Below are 15506 nucleotides of genomic sequence, written 5' to 3' on the forward strand. Positions count from 1 at the left end.
AATATTGTATTCACTTACTCTAGAAGGTTATGATTTCATGAAAAACAACTTGAGGACCGTAAGTGGCTTGAATGGATGAATTCTTGTGGATCAAAACCGTGTTTCCATAGAAATGTCACTGGTAGACCACAAAAGGCAAAGTAGTTTACGAGGCTGTGGGGGATAGGGGAAGGGACTGAAAATAAATTTAGTGGAATGCTAAATAAAATGTCTATTTTGTTCTTGTCTAGACCCAGTGAAAACATGTTGATCCGAGTCAATAATGATGGTACTTATTGTGCAAATTGGACCCCAGGAGCTGTTGGTCTTTACACCATTCATGTTACTATAGATGGCATTGAAATAGGTATCTAATTTTTATTAATCTTACAGAGTAACCACAAGTACTTAACATGTATATATCCACAATGGTCTGTGAAGATTTGCTTAAATAGCATGTGCATGAAAATTAGCACAGTTCTTGGGGGGAGGAGGGGCAATCCAAGAGCATTCTGTCCAGTTTCCCCTTTTCTTTTCTCTGCTTTCTCCCTCTCACTGTCTACATGATGTTATCAGAAAGCTAAAAGTAAACACACGAATGACAAAAATATACCTTCGTAAGAAGCTTAATTAAACTGATTGGTACTCTTCTAAAATACAATTTAAATTTTCCTTTAAATAGTTTTTGTTAAGTTAAGATCTTGTTTTAGTAGTGGAATATCTGTGTAGATTTTACTGAAGATGACCGGTGCTCAGGATTCTTTCATCACTGCAGAGGTTAATAGCCTCACAAACCTTTAAAGCAAATTATTTTCCTATGCTCCTTATAGGTGTTTGAGATTAACTGTTGGAGGGAGGGAAAAGAGAACCAGAATTTGGATCCTAGTAGATAATTAAATCATTTGTAGTGCTTTACATGTAAAGGACACTAGATGGTAATAGTTCTGTATCAATCAGACCATTGATCCTGTTCCAAAGGGCTTAAGTCTGAAGATCAAGTAAAGATACATGGAGCAAACAAGACAGAAAAGGGTAGTGTAACCCTTTGTTAAACTGTAATATTTTCACTGACATTCCTGATTTTGTGGAAAACATGACACTGATTGCCATGAAAAAATAAAAACCTGGGAGAAGGAAATTAACTTTTACCAGTTTCACTTGCTGCTTATGTGAAGTGAAAATCCTCAGATACGCACTGGAGAAATGTAAGGTTAATTGTGAATATGCTATAGGTCAGTTGCTGTGCTTCTGAATTCTTTGAGGCTGATTCCACAAGTATGAATACTAAAAACAGTATTATTTCTTCAGAGAGAAGACTTAGTTCTCTTGAATTTTTTTCGTGCTTTTCATGTTGCTCTTGGTAGTCTTATGTGCAAAGAAGATTTCTTGTTAAAGCTGCTGGAGGGGTACCTAACAGAAGTATAGGAAAGGAAAAAAACATAAGAAACGAGGTCTCAAGCCTCTTTACAAATATCCTTGTTTCCTTTCTGGAAGGTTGGGGAATCAAGTTTCAGTTCTTCAAAACATTTGTAGTTTTTAATTTTGCCCCCACTTGTGAATGGCTAAATGTCCTGTAGGAACAGAATCTGGACATCAGTGTGTGAAGCAAGCAGGAGAGTTTATTACACACACAGCACTGGTGGAGTGTTATGTCACTTGTTAGGCTCAATGAACACTGTCAAACAATAGGTTACAACTAATTATATAGGATGCTCAATGGGCAGATCAAGTGATTGTGGGGGGGGGGGGGGGAGGCAGCGGGGATCCCAGACCCCCTGGATAGATGCTAATCGTGAGGCAAAATAAGAGCAATAATATAAAGTTACATAGTATTTTCCGCCCATAGCTTACATAATACCTTACATCTAGTAAACAAGTATTTAAACAAAGCAGACATAAACTATCAATAATGTCTTAAGTGGCGATATGTCTGTCAGCTTCAAGAAGGTGTGTCTGCACGGATGTGGTCCATCTGGGGATTAAAGCAGAGACTTTAGGAGTACTTAACAGTTGAGCATTTGTTCCTAGCACTGTTGAATGTGTCATGTCCTGTCTCCCATCCTGGGTCATTAGCTCTATGATGACCTTTCTTTGATGGGGGGGAACCATCATGTAAGTGCCAGTTCCAGACTCCAAATTTAGAATAGGAGTTCTTAACAGAATATCATAGCCTACCTCAGAAATGTTTACCCTGAAGTCCTTTGTGACCTGCAAACCCTCAGCTACTGTACTGCCTCTAGAGAATAACAGTTAGTTACTGTACATGGAGTATAAATGTTGAGGAAGTGGCTGCATATGTAAATTTGGCATTTTTCATATCAGAAATATAAAAGTGGAATACTTGTCTCTAAATATATACACCACATTACCTGTAGTATTCCCAATGATTGTAAAAGCTACATGTAATCACTATTTAGTAGCATGTCAGAAGAAATGTTGAGTCTACTGCAACCTGCTTTATGGCTGTGAAATAGTATGCAACAGATTTTTTTTAAAATCTTATGTGATGAAAACATTTGCATATGGGAATATGCCATTCAAAACTCTTGATATTTTTTTTAATGATACCTGGACACAAACCTATTGGCAGTAGTTAAAAAGTCTTAATTACTAAATAAAATAAAAATCTAGTATTCAAGATAGGGAATGTACATGAGAATACTATAGACTTTGAAGGGACTGTATCTATATTAGATAAAATTTGTGAGCTTTTTAGTACCATCAGTGTGAAGACTGCTGGGTTAATCTAGGATTGTGTATAGAATATATCTCCTAAAAATGGCAAATATTTCTTCCAATGTTTGCTCATGTGCATTTCACATTAGGTGTGTGTGCGCTCACCACATGCACCAGTGCCGAAAGTTTTTTCCCTCAGCAGTATCTGAAGGAGAGCAGCTCTTGCACTTTCTGAAGTGGTGCCTTCATGGCACAGTATAAGGGACACCAAATGCTGCCCCCCACTCTCCTCCTTGCCTCTAGTGATGGTGCTCAAAACATTCACTGATTTTACTAGTGTTGCTTAGGTTTCATTTGTAAAATCTCTAGTTCATGTAAAGTTTCTGTAAATAGTTAGTAATAGAGTTAGTTAGACCTCAGTTTTGAGTCCAGTCTGGTCCCCAGGCTTTAAACCCTGCAATCACTGTCAACATCCTGTGTTTATCAATGATCCATACAGCAGTTACCTCAGGTGCCTTGGTGGTGAAGGGCACGTAAGCGACAAGTGTCATATCTATAAGTCTCTTAAACCCAGGACTAAGAAGGGGGATGAAATCAAGCTCAAAGCGATCCGGATTGAATTGGTAATTACTCAGGCCCTGGAGCAAGGTCCCACTCAGCACTATGGTGTCTGAATGTAATGCCCTGCTGATCCCAAACCAGCACCGATTTCTCCCCCGCTACTCCTTTGTGATTCTAGCAATGAAACTGAAGAAGGCTGGTAGGGATTGATCTCCTGCTCCCTGACAGAGGAATGGCAAGACTTGGGGCTGAGCTGTGACTTTGTTGGGCAGCTACTTTCCCATTTGGGAAGTCGAGCCTCAGCTCACTTTGAGCAGTGCAGTCCATTTGGTTCCTTGCATGGAAGCTCATACATAGAAGAGGGTCTCCATCAGCTTTCGGCGCAGTCGATGCTTGAAGCTCTCCATGTTGTAATCCTAGCAAAATGCAGGACAATGTAGCACTTTAAAGACTAACAAGATGGTTTATTAGATGATGAGCTTTCGTGGGCCAGACCCACTTCCTCAGATCAAATAGTGGAAGAAAGTAGTCACAACCATATATACCAAAGGATACAATTAAAAAAATGAACAAATATGAAAAGGACAAATCACATTGCAGAACAGAAGGAGGATGGGGGGGGAGGAGGAAGGAAGGTAAGTGTCTATCACTGTTGTAATCCTGACACTTCCGGAGCAGCCCACACCAGCCCCAGTGATGCCCAGACTTCAGGGTAAACCTACATTGGGACTCTTTTGTCTGCCTTTGCCCACTTCACCTCAGTGGCATTGCTCCCCATCACAGCATACTTTTTGGCACTGGTCATACACTAGGCGCCAACACATCTCAGACTTGGGAGGCAGTGTCAACAAAGCCACCTCCAGCACTATCAGTAGGTGTCAAGGTGGATCTTGCCAGTTACTGGCACAGACATAAAAATGCAAAAGTGTCACAGCACACTATTACTGACAAATTGCTTACTTATTTTAACCATATAATTATAAAACAAATCAATTTGAATAGAAATATTGTCCTACATTTCAGCACATCGTATATAGAGCAATATAAAACATTTATTTGTATGAAATTTCAGTTTTTACTGACTTCACCGGGCTTTATCTAGCCTGTTATAAAACTGTGTATATAACTAGATGAATTGATGTGCCCCGGTAGACCTTTGCTTATTCCCAGATGTACATGTCCCCCTGGTCTAGAACCACTACCATCCAAATCTGAATTTGGTATAATGTTGATGAGAGAGGTCAGTACTAAGATGTAAAGGATATTTGGAGAAGGTAGTAAGTACTTTCTGAACCTTGAAGAAAGAATCAGCCATGTCAATTTCTTTCTGTGTATTCATCCATTTTAAGTATTGGTGTAAAAGAGGAAGAATGGCCTGGTTAATTACCTAGGGAATCAGGAGATTTTTCTTTATGACTTTGAGCAATTTACTTAGTCTTTCTGCCACAGCTGCCCATCTAAATTTTGAATATTATAGTACTTCTAGCGGTGATGAGGATAAATACATTTAAAATTATGATTCATTGAGATAGTTGAGTTAGTCTTAATCTTTTTATCATATGCATAATAGACATCAGGTGGCCTGTGACCAGAACTGGTTGCATCATTAGTTTCCCAGGCCAGGTACTGACCTAATGAGGACTAGATAAATACCTGATATAAATAGGATAACATCAGAAATCTGATATTTACCAGTTATAGTTTCTGCTGACCTCTGCACAAGGTGTCTGTGAAAGCACTTTGTTGGGCTTAACCCAGATAATTTCCTCATACTAGTAGATTCTTAACAAGCATGAAGGCCCTTAAAGTTTATTCCAGAGTTTCTGGCCTGGTGCCACCCCATAGCACATCCCAAATACCCTGTCCTCAGCTTCCTTGAGGTTCTTGAGATAACTTTTTCACAGTCCAGAATATTTAAGTACTTAAGTATCCTTGGGGGTGTCTTATTTACTTTGTCTTCTTCAGAATACAGACTTGTCCCCTCAGTTCCAAATTTTTCTTCTTTTTGGTTCGGAGTAGTAGGGGGAGGGGAGCTGTGCTAGGACTTGAGTAAGGCTCTTCTCCTTGATTCTTGAGTCCCACATCCTTCCAGGGGGGCCTGTGCTATGATTTAAGGCCAGCTTCCCCAGCCCATCTGTCGCCAGTTTCTAGGCCTGTATTACAACTCATCTCTTAGTTCTGCAGCCCACAGCTTTTCTACAGGGGCTTTGCTGGTAGGCAGATATTCTCCTTTCCAAGCTACCTTTATTACCTCGTTCCCCTCTGGTTCTCAATCTCTAAGGGCTTCTCTTTTATCTCCAGTCTGTCATGTGGCTGTGATCATTTTGCCTATGTGTGGAGGGGAACTGAGAGTGTCACAGATAGATCAGGACTAATGTTCTCTCTAATCTTTTTCTATTTCTGTGTTGAATATAATTTTTATGTGCATCACCAATAGAAATAAAAACCAGCTGTGGGCGCTCTACTAATCAGCTGGGTGGCATGTGAATCTCTCCTGGGTGGCCACAGAGGTGCCAAACTTACAGGGAACACTGGCCTTGACCTTTTACTTTTTAAAGGAACCAGTCACACTGACAGGTTGAAAATGTAAATGTTATTTCCTAGCTTATAGATAATTATATTTGTAGTGTCTGAGTTCATTTGCTTTTAATATTAGTACAGTTTCATGATATCCCATTTTGGCAGGCTTTCACTGGTCTGGTTGTTATTAAAGGAGAGGGACCCTGCTGAATTCAGCTCTGAACTACAGGGGGAAGGCTAATCCACAGTATGGGACTGCTAAATATACTATGTCTGTTCACTTAAGTTCCGAGAAACATTTCTCTTCCCCTATGCTTTTTTTTTTTCCTTAACCAAGGAATTTTTTAAAAAAGAAATCAGCTGGTTTATTTTAGCCAGTTGAGCACACTAAATATTCATATTCCAAGATAATTTATCCCGAATTGGACTTTCAATGGTAATTGTATGTTGATTGAGGAAGATATTTTGCAGTATAGTATCTAATCATGCCGATAATGATGGATAATTAATCTCTTGTAAAGTTATATCCCCTTAAAAAATTTTTTTCTTTTGTTTAACTTTTTCACTTTTAACTCTTGTCTATTTACAGATGCTGGATTAGAAGTGAAAGTAAAAGACCCTCCAAAAGGAATGATACCACCTGGAACCCAGCTTGTTAAACCAAAAGCAGAACCTCAACCAAACAAGGTTTGGAGAACAAGAATCCAAACAATTTGGATTCTTTGTATATTTTGGTTGATTAGAATAGTAATTCCAAACTAAAATATTTGCAAGTCATCTTTGTAGACTGAGTGCCCAGAACAGAAAAAGGAAAGGGAATTTCAATGTGTTTCTATTTGATTAACCTCTTTTCCTGAAATGGCAGGTTCATTCAGTAACTGGCCTTCATTTGGTATGACAACCAGTCATGTAGATCCTTGGTGGCTCCATGCCTATTATTACACAGCACTGAGACTGTTTACCACAGGAATGATAAATTAATTTTATTCAGCTTTATGGATTATAATGAGAGAGACAAAACATTTAAGCAGACTTTTATATTCTCTTTGTCACTGAGAATAAAATCATCTATTTGTTTTTCCCTCTTTCTGAATGTGTTCTCTTCCTCCTCTCATGTTTTCTTCATTCTTTCTCCTCTAAATTATTTCTTCTCCCAAACTTCTCTCCAGACTTTTTTAATCTTTAATATTTAATTTTCCCCTACTAGACAATCCATCCACATGAATTCACATAAGATTTGAAAATTTGAGCCCTCTCCCCGTACACATATACGCATACAACTTTAGTCATATGAGTTCAGAAAAAAGAGACCTTCATGTTGGAACTAGCCACAGAAGCAAGCCAACCTGTGCAGCTACAGAAGCAGATTGAACAGGAATCTAAATCCACTGATTTCATCAGATGTTTTACACCTTAAGCTTTTACTCAGATGTTTTTTCCTTTACTGATTGTATTCTTGTTGCTTTCCTATCTTCCTTCCCTTAGTCTCTTTACTGTCACTCCACGTGTCTACCATATTCCTCTCCTTTCCTCATTTTTCTCCTGATTTTACCCCTTAACTTCCCCAACACATCTAGGAACTCTAAAGTATTCTGTTGTTTCTGGTGTAATATGATACTTGTGTGGCTCCAAATGCAGGTAACTTTCAGTCTAGGTAAAGAAATTCTAGCATCTTCAATGTTGTGAAGTGCACTAGAGATAAGCAATTGAGAGAGAGAGGCGTGAACAAAAAAGCAACTGTTCTAGGTACCCAATGCGATAGGGTATCAGACTTGCTGTTGACATGGATCATTGTTGACAAACAGTCACTCAAACTAATTACCAAGGTATTTGCTCTGGACTTCATCTTGGATCCGTTGAGACAGCGTGAAAGACACCAAAACAATGCTAAACATTTACTAATATTTAGAGCCCTGCAAATCCGTGGATATTTTGCTCTATATCGTGAATTATTTTTGTATCCATGTATGGCTGTACAGATATGCTGCTACTCCTGTTTTATGTGCCACAGACAGAAGCCTTTGTCTTCTTTTTTGCATTTTCTTTTGAGGTGTCATCTATCTTTTTCATGGTTCTAAATATATTAGACAATATGACCAAAGTAATGGTTTGCCAAGTGTTCAGCAAGCACATGAAACGCAGACCCTTTTATCAGTCTTCGTAACCCTGCTACTGGGATAATTTAATTATTTCACTTCAGCTGAAGAGAGACACTTATCTCATTTAAAATGAGGGTTTCTTTAGAAAGGAATAAAAGTTACAAAATGACTGCAAGAGGTTTCTGAAGTAATTGTAGTAAAGCATTCTCTGTATAGGGGTACATCCCTTCTGTATAAGGCTTGATTCGCAGTCCACACTTGTTTCTCATGAATATATCACTCTATGGTAGGGCTACTCAACATATGGCCCATGGGCTGCATGTGGCCTGTGGTCCGTTTGTTTGTGGCCTGTGGTGTGGTTTGGGGTTATGCGGGGCTCAACACGTGGCCCGCAGGTGGGATCCTTTGAACGTGGCCTCCTCAATGACATGCTCCACAATGACAAGGTGTCTTTCAGGTAGGGTGAGCAGTGAAAGACACAAGCAGACAGGCTGGCTGGAACAGACGGATAAAGGGTGTCGGTGTTTCTAGCCCCCAGGGAGGAGGTGCTAGGAGTGCCAGGGCATTGTGGAAAGTGCTTTGTATTCATGTCCGCCAGAGTGAAAGAAGCTGTTTGCATGTATTTGCATATATATTGTCGTGTATATGCAACCACACTTGAGTTGTGGCCCTCGGCATGTGCTGTGAGTATCATTGTGTCCCACAGGGCTTCCAAAGTTGAGTAGCCCTGCTCTATGGCTTAGGAAACCTAGAGCTAATAAAGAACTGGAACTAGAAAAGATTAAAATAAAATATTTTGCTGAGAAGCTATTGAATCTTTTAATTTATTAGTCAACGTGACTAAACCTAAATATATATGTACCTGAAACTCAAAGAGCTAGAAACATAGGTGACCTAACATTCTGAATTCATCCTTCTTTATCTTGTATTTAAAACGAAAGGTCCAGATTTCTGATCCAGATCTTTATTAATGAAGGTTGTGTCAAAATTTCATCCAGACCTGTCCCATATGGATTCTTAAAACAAGTGCCTCTTTTCTGATTCTGGTAGTGATCAAAGTAATTAAATAGGCAAGAAATTCCAGTCTGTATTCCATCAAGGGAATCTGTAAAGATAGATGGAACCTGTGGATCTTCAGTATATTTGGCACAACAGTATCATAGAATCATAGAATAATAGGACTGGAAGGGACCTCGAGAGGTCATCGAGTCCAGCCCCCCGCCCTCAAGGCAGGATCAAGCTCCGTCTACACCATCCCTGACAGATGTCTATCTAACCTGTTCTTAAATATCTCCAGAGAGGGAGATTCCACCACCTCCCTTGGCAATTTATTCCAATATTTGACCACCCTGACAGTTAGGAATTTTTTCCTAATGTCCAATCTAAACCTCCCCTGCTGCACTTTAAGCCCATTACTCCTTGTCCTGTCCTCAGAAACCAAGAGGAACAAATTTTCTCCTTCCTCCTTGTGACACCAAAAGCACTAGCTGGTTCTGAGAGCAACCAAACTGATACAGCAATATATTTTTATGATTGTGCATTCATGTAAAATACCAGAAAAGTGGACTAAGAATCCAGTCTGTAATATTGGAAGCAAGTAAATTCCCTTCATCAGTGGAAAAGCTTCTTATGCTAAATGTGGCACACCTAATGGGAGCCCCTGAGTTAAGGGAATTTCTAGCTGGAACAGTAAGACCTGCTGCGGGAACCTTAGGTAGATCTAGGAGTATCAGCCCAAGAAGTAGTCAGGGAAATACTTACTCATTTTAGGTAACAATGAGGCTCTAGAGTGCATGGCACAGAGTCACAGATGGGACACCTCAACTGCTTCCCCCCCCCCCCCTCCCCGAACTCATTTATTTCCAAAAGTAATACAAAAACATTGCTATTCCTTGCCACACACTTGAGTAGAATCATGGGACTGGAAGGGACCTTGAGAGCTCATCAAGTCCAGTTCCCTGCATTCGTGACAGGCCCAAGCACTATTTAGACCGGTGGTCACCAACCAGTAGATCCCAATCTACTGGTAGATCTTGAAGCCTCTGACAGATGATCTTGACTGGTTTGGCCAAGAGGCTATCAAGTGCCAGCACTTCAGCAGCCCCTCTCCCCACCGCTGCTCATCTACTGCCCTTTGCCTTAGAGCTGCCCCTCCTCCTGGGGAGTGTCCTGCTTTCTGGCCTGGGCAAGGAGGGGTGTTCATATCAAGGTGCCCCCTCCCACACTGCGTCCTTTCTCCAAAAATGCAAAGGGGGGGCACAACAGGACTTGGGATGGAGTTTGCTGGCTGCTTTTGGGAGTGGTGCAGGGACAGGGCAAGGGTGAGCCTGCCATAGCCCCACTGCACCACCAACCAGGAGCCACCTGAGATAAGCAGTGCCCAGCTGGAGCCCGCATCTTGAAACCTTACCACCATCATGAACCCCCTCCTACACCCTAAGCCCCACCCTAGCCCCGAGCACTCCTGCATCCCAACTGCCTGCTCCAAGAGCAGCTCGGAGCCCCTCTCATGCTCCAGATCCCTTAAAGAAGACCAGAGCCTGCACCCCAACCCTCTGCCCCAGCCTGATGAAAGTGAGTGTGGGAGGCAAGAGAGGGAGAATGGAGTGCTTGGGGGTGAGGCCTCAGAGAAGGGTGGGAAGGAAGTGGGGCAAGGGTATTTATATTTGAGGTAGATCTTGGATTGCACTTAAATTTAAAAAGTGATCTTGTGCTTAAAAAGGTTGGAGACCTCTGATTTAGACCATTCTTGACAGATGTTTGTCTAACCTGCTCTTAAAAATCTCCAATTATGGAGTTTCACAACCTCCTGTTGTGAATTTATTCCAGTGCTTGCCCATTCAGACAGGAAGTTTTTCCTAATGTCCAACCTGAACCTCCTTTGCTGCAATTAAGCCCATTGTTTCTTGTTTTATACACAGAGATTAGGGAGAATAATTGTTCTCCCTTGTAACAGTGTCCTAGGTACAGAAAAACTACTGTTGTGTCCCCTCTGTGTCTTCTCGTTTAAAAACTAAGCAAACATAATTCTTTCAATCTTCCCTCATGTTTTCCAGACCTTAAATCATTTTTGTTCTTCTCTGGACTTTTTCCAATTTGTCCACATCTTTCCTGAAATATAGTGCCCCAGAACAGGTCATGATACTCCAGTTGAGGCTTTAGCAATGCAGAGAAGAGCAGAAGAATCACTTTTCATATCTGTATTGCAACACTTCTGCTAATAGATCCTAGATTTATGTTCGCTTTTTTTTTGCAGTAGTATTATACTGTTGACACTCTTTTGTTTGTGGTCCACTATGTCCTCCACACACACACCGGATCCCTTTCTGCAGTGTTCCTTCCTAGGTAGTAATTTCCTATTTTGTATGTTTCTCTACAAAAATAGTCCAGATGTTAGTTTGAGGACCATTAAACTTGATGATCAGTAGAGGACATTCAGTACTTAAGAGTCAGAGTGAGTAAAAGGAGACTAATGGAGCATTGCAACTGACATCATGGGCTAAGGAGGTCATTGCTGACTCAGTGGAGACCTCTAATCTGTAGTATATTGTAGTTCCTGTCAAAAGTTCTAAGCCTCATCTATTTCTAGCTATAGTTCGAAACACTGAATTTGGTAATCAGCTGCTGCAGGGAAAAAGATCTCTCCTCAATAATTTGCATACATCTGAGACCGTGTTAAATCTGTCATAGATTGTGTCCCTCTGGAACTAAATCTGCAATTCCAAGATCTTACCCATCAACCATTTGAATTGTTATACTCCTTCACCTTTCACCTTCCTTCACCTTTCAAATAACAACGGTGTTATGAGAATTCCAAAATATGTGCAGACCAGATGCTACTTTCCACTGGAATTCTATTAATCTTAAGTATGAATCGTCACAATATGGGTGCATGAAAGATAATAAAAATATCTACATAAGTAGAATAGAATTGTTTAGGAAATCAGTACTTCTTTTTTGTTGCCCTTTCACGCAAAGGGGAAGAAGATGGCTAAATTAGCCAATGTTCAGGTGGTTTACAAATAACATATCTGAAGCTTACAGTAACAACTGATCTGAATGCTAGTCTTAGGGGCTAGTGTACACTAATGCTGTAAGTTGTTCTAAGTTGTACTAGTTCAGTTACATAAATTGCATAACTGAAGTTGGCACAACTTAGGTCGACTTACAGCAATATTTACACTAACATAACTTCCTTCTCTCGGAGGTGAAATACAGACATCAATAGGAGAGCATTCTCCCATTGACTTAGCATGTCTTCACCAGACTCACTAAATCGACACCGCTGCATTGATCACTACAGTACCAGTGTAGTTGGTAGTGGAAACATGACCTTTGTCTCTAAATCCCTAGAGAGTGTTTGCTAATATGAAAATAATCTACTATATATTTGAGAGAGTTTGTCTGTGTGTCGGTCTGTTCAAGAACTCCTAAATCGTAAGAGCTAGGACCACCAAATTCAGTATGCAGCTTCCTTTTATCATAACTAAAAAGGATTTGGTTGTGCCAGGAAAATGGACTGTGCCTGGAATGGGATTGATTCTCGTAAAACCATACAGAAAAGAGACAGAATCACCAGGCCGGTGAAAGAAGTCTGGAACTGCCCCAGTTCTGAGCCTTCCACATCCATGCAACCTTTAGGGAGGTTGGGTTGGGAGGGGGAGATGAAGCTCCCCTCCCCCCAATATGTATGGCAGCATTGCTGGCTGTTCCACTTTGTCAAGAAAGTGCATAGTTTGCTGCATTCCTCACTGGCTGGAGAGCGCATTGGTCAGACGACCCTGGACCTGCCCCAGCCAGGGGACATCCACACCTCCCCTGGCTGTGCCCACTGTAGCTGTAGTGTCCATGAAGAGGCACTTCTCACCTGGGCCCAAGCTGCTGCAGTGAAAGAGTTCTGGTGTAATCCTCTCTCCCTGGGGCAGGCTACATACTGAACAACTCATCTGCAACCTCACCGCAGGGCAATGATTTAAATGAAACACATGCATTTTCATTTTATTTCCCCAAAACAAATATTGAGTTAAGGGCACCCAAGCAACGTAGGGCAAATCTTCTAATGTCAAATTAGAAGTAAATTCAGAAAAGATGTAAGGATACATTTTTCTGTAACTTATTACAATTTGTTATAAAGCTTTTTTCAAATGAAAATGATTACAAAAAGCATTACACTTTCTTTTAGAAATTTAACATAATTTATTTTTAAAAAGAGGATTAATGCACTTCAGAAAGTTTAAATATCTTAACCCTGAATACATTTTTCTTCTCAACATCATTCTAAGGGCCAGTAAAAGATTTTGTGGTTGTGTTACTGTCAGTTTTTACATACAAAGTTTGTTGATGCAGGAAAACTTAGTTTTAAAACATGTATTGCATTTGTGAGGTAGAACACAGTCTGAAGAGACTGTGATCTTAAACCACTCATCTTTCATCCCAGCATAGGGCAGAATTCTGCTAGTGGGGTAGTGTGGGACAATAATGGCAATAAGAAGGTTTTGGTGGCACAGGGACTATAGCAAATCATAACAGGAATAAGGAGAATATGATGTAAACTTGTTATGAGCAACTGGATGACAATGGCACACATATAATGAGGGATGACTACTGGCCACAGGTGGGTGTTTGAAACATGTAGACAAACTCAGACGGATGTAAATTATTTCACCAAAGCTGTAATGTTGAGATGCTCCACCAAATAGAAACCCAGTAGTCTTGGGCTGTATTCTGTAGAAAAACAACATTGAAACTATTAAAAAAAAAACTAGGTGATGTACCTAGTGTTGCACAGGTCCTTAATCGTTGTAATGTTTGGTGGTTGGTTTTGTAAATTAAAAGGGAAATGTGCATGCTTTATGTACATGATTGTATAGGCCTGGGGGAGGGGGGGCTCAGAGCAGGGGGTTGGGAGTGGAGGGGCTCAGGAATGGGGTAGGGGTGCAGGAGTGAGGGCAGGGAGTGGGAGGTGCAGGATTCAGGGCAGGGGACTGGGAGGCCAAGGAGGGAGCTTACCAGAGCAGCAAGAGTGGCACTGCTATGGCGTCAGCTCATCCTGGGGGGAAGGAGCAGTGCTCTCCAGCCATCAGCTCCTCCTTAGGGCCTGGGGCTGCATTTCCTGGTTGGTGGCTCCATTCGGGAGGCCAGGGCTGCAAGGATCAGCCCTGGCATGGAGCTAAACTAGAGGAGGCTCAGCTCAGAAGGATGGCCCTGGCCCTCTAGCAGCACCCCCCCCTCACTGTTTCCTGCAGCCTGTGGAGGGGCGGGGGGAGAGGGAAGTGGCATTCCAAGGACTGGCCTGGCCTTCAGCGTGTTTCTCTCCCACCCGTGGCCTGCAGGTGGTCTACAGAAGGAACAGGCTCCAGGACCTGGTCCAAGCCTCCAGGGGCTCCCCATATCCTGCAGGTTGTTGGTGGGAGAGGACAAGGCCCCCATTTCCTATAGCCTGGCCCAGGGGAGGTGAGGCTCTGAGGACCAACCCTGGCCTCCAACAGTCCCCTTCCAACCTCATGTGGCCTGCAGGCTCTGGAGGCCGCCCTTGGCCTGCAGCAATCCCACCTACCGTGGCCTATAGCCTGTTGGGAGGAAAGGTGGGGGGTGTTGAGGCTCAAGTGACTGGACCCAGCCTCCAGCAGCCCTTCCCCTGTGGCCTGCAGCCAGGAGTGGCATGCAGCAAAGGGCTGGGGAGGCTTTGGGGTAAGGGAGCTACTTAACAGTGTCCTGGTAGATAAGATGGCAGAGCTGTAGCCTTGCTGGCCAATCCATTGGTATTGTGGCTAGCCTCAGTGGATACACTGCACGATAGGTCTCCCTTGCGACCTTGCTGCTCCTCTCATATTGCATCCCTCTGAAAAGCCCTTCCCTTTGCATTTATGGAAAACTGTCCTTGTCTCGGGGCTTCCAGTTGTCCCAGCACAATGAAACTCTCGCCTTGCTTTAAGTTAGGAGAAGAGGAAGCAGCATACCAATTTAGTGGCTTTAGCTTTTACCTTTCAGGAGGAGTTCTTAAGAAAACGGAGTTGCAGACAGGCAAACGTAACTCTAAGAAAATATACATAGATATATAGAGATTAAAATAAAATGTGAAGATAATATTTCATTGATGTTTCTGATGTTCTTATGTTCATATAATAGATTTGTTTTCAATTGAACGTAGTTTTGCTATAAGATTTTTTGCATAGGTTATACATAAAAACATAAGCTTTACACAGCAGCTGTGGGAAACTAGCAACAAACTCTTGAGACTGCCATTTCATTACTGTAACATTTCAGAATCTGTTTAACCTATTTCTGTATACTCTGGAGAATTCTGTTCCATTTTTTTTTCTGCCTTACTGTCTTCCTTTGCCTTTCTTAGGTTCGCAAATTTGTGGCCAAGGACAGTGCAGGGCTTCGTATCCGTAGCCACCCTTCCCTTCAGAGTGAGCAAATAGGCATAGTGAAAGTCAATGGATCCATCACTTTTATTGACGAGGTAATTCATAAGAAACTTCTGTTGTAAAAAAAAAAAAGGGGGGGGAGGGGGGGCTAAAGATGCAAATAAATGGTCTAATTATCGTGTATAGAAATTGCCTTTTCTATAATGAAAGCAAATTGCATCAGATACAGATTTTTGTATTTTATATCAGTCTAGATTTTCAGTGACATTTTACTTATTTTTATTTATATATATATTTT

At 41.4% G+C, this 15506-nt stretch overlaps 1 protein-coding gene across 17 annotated transcripts in view; it reads left to right on the forward strand.

Annotated features, from left to right (window-relative positions):
- The window catches only part of MYCBP2 (MYC binding protein 2), a 368898-nt gene that overhangs the window by 235407 nt on the left and 117985 nt on the right, over positions 1-15506 (forward strand). For 14 of the 17 annotated variants that reach the window (XM_075918843.1, XM_075918845.1, XM_075918849.1 and 11 more), the window contains 3 exons: positions 231-346; positions 6326-6423; positions 15187-15303. In XM_075918843.1, coding sequence (XP_075774958.1) covers positions 231-346; positions 6326-6423; positions 15187-15303 — 331 coding nt within the window. The remainder of the gene's footprint in view (positions 1-230; positions 347-6325; positions 6424-15186; positions 15304-15506) is intronic. The other 3 variants (XM_075918852.1, XM_075918855.1, XM_075918857.1) reach the window with 1 other exon arrangement.

Source organism: Pelodiscus sinensis, chromosome 1 (assembly GCF_049634645.1).
Source record: "Pelodiscus sinensis isolate JC-2024 chromosome 1, ASM4963464v1, whole genome shotgun sequence".
Classification (NCBI taxonomy): Eukaryota; Metazoa; Chordata; order Testudines; family Trionychidae; genus Pelodiscus; species Pelodiscus sinensis.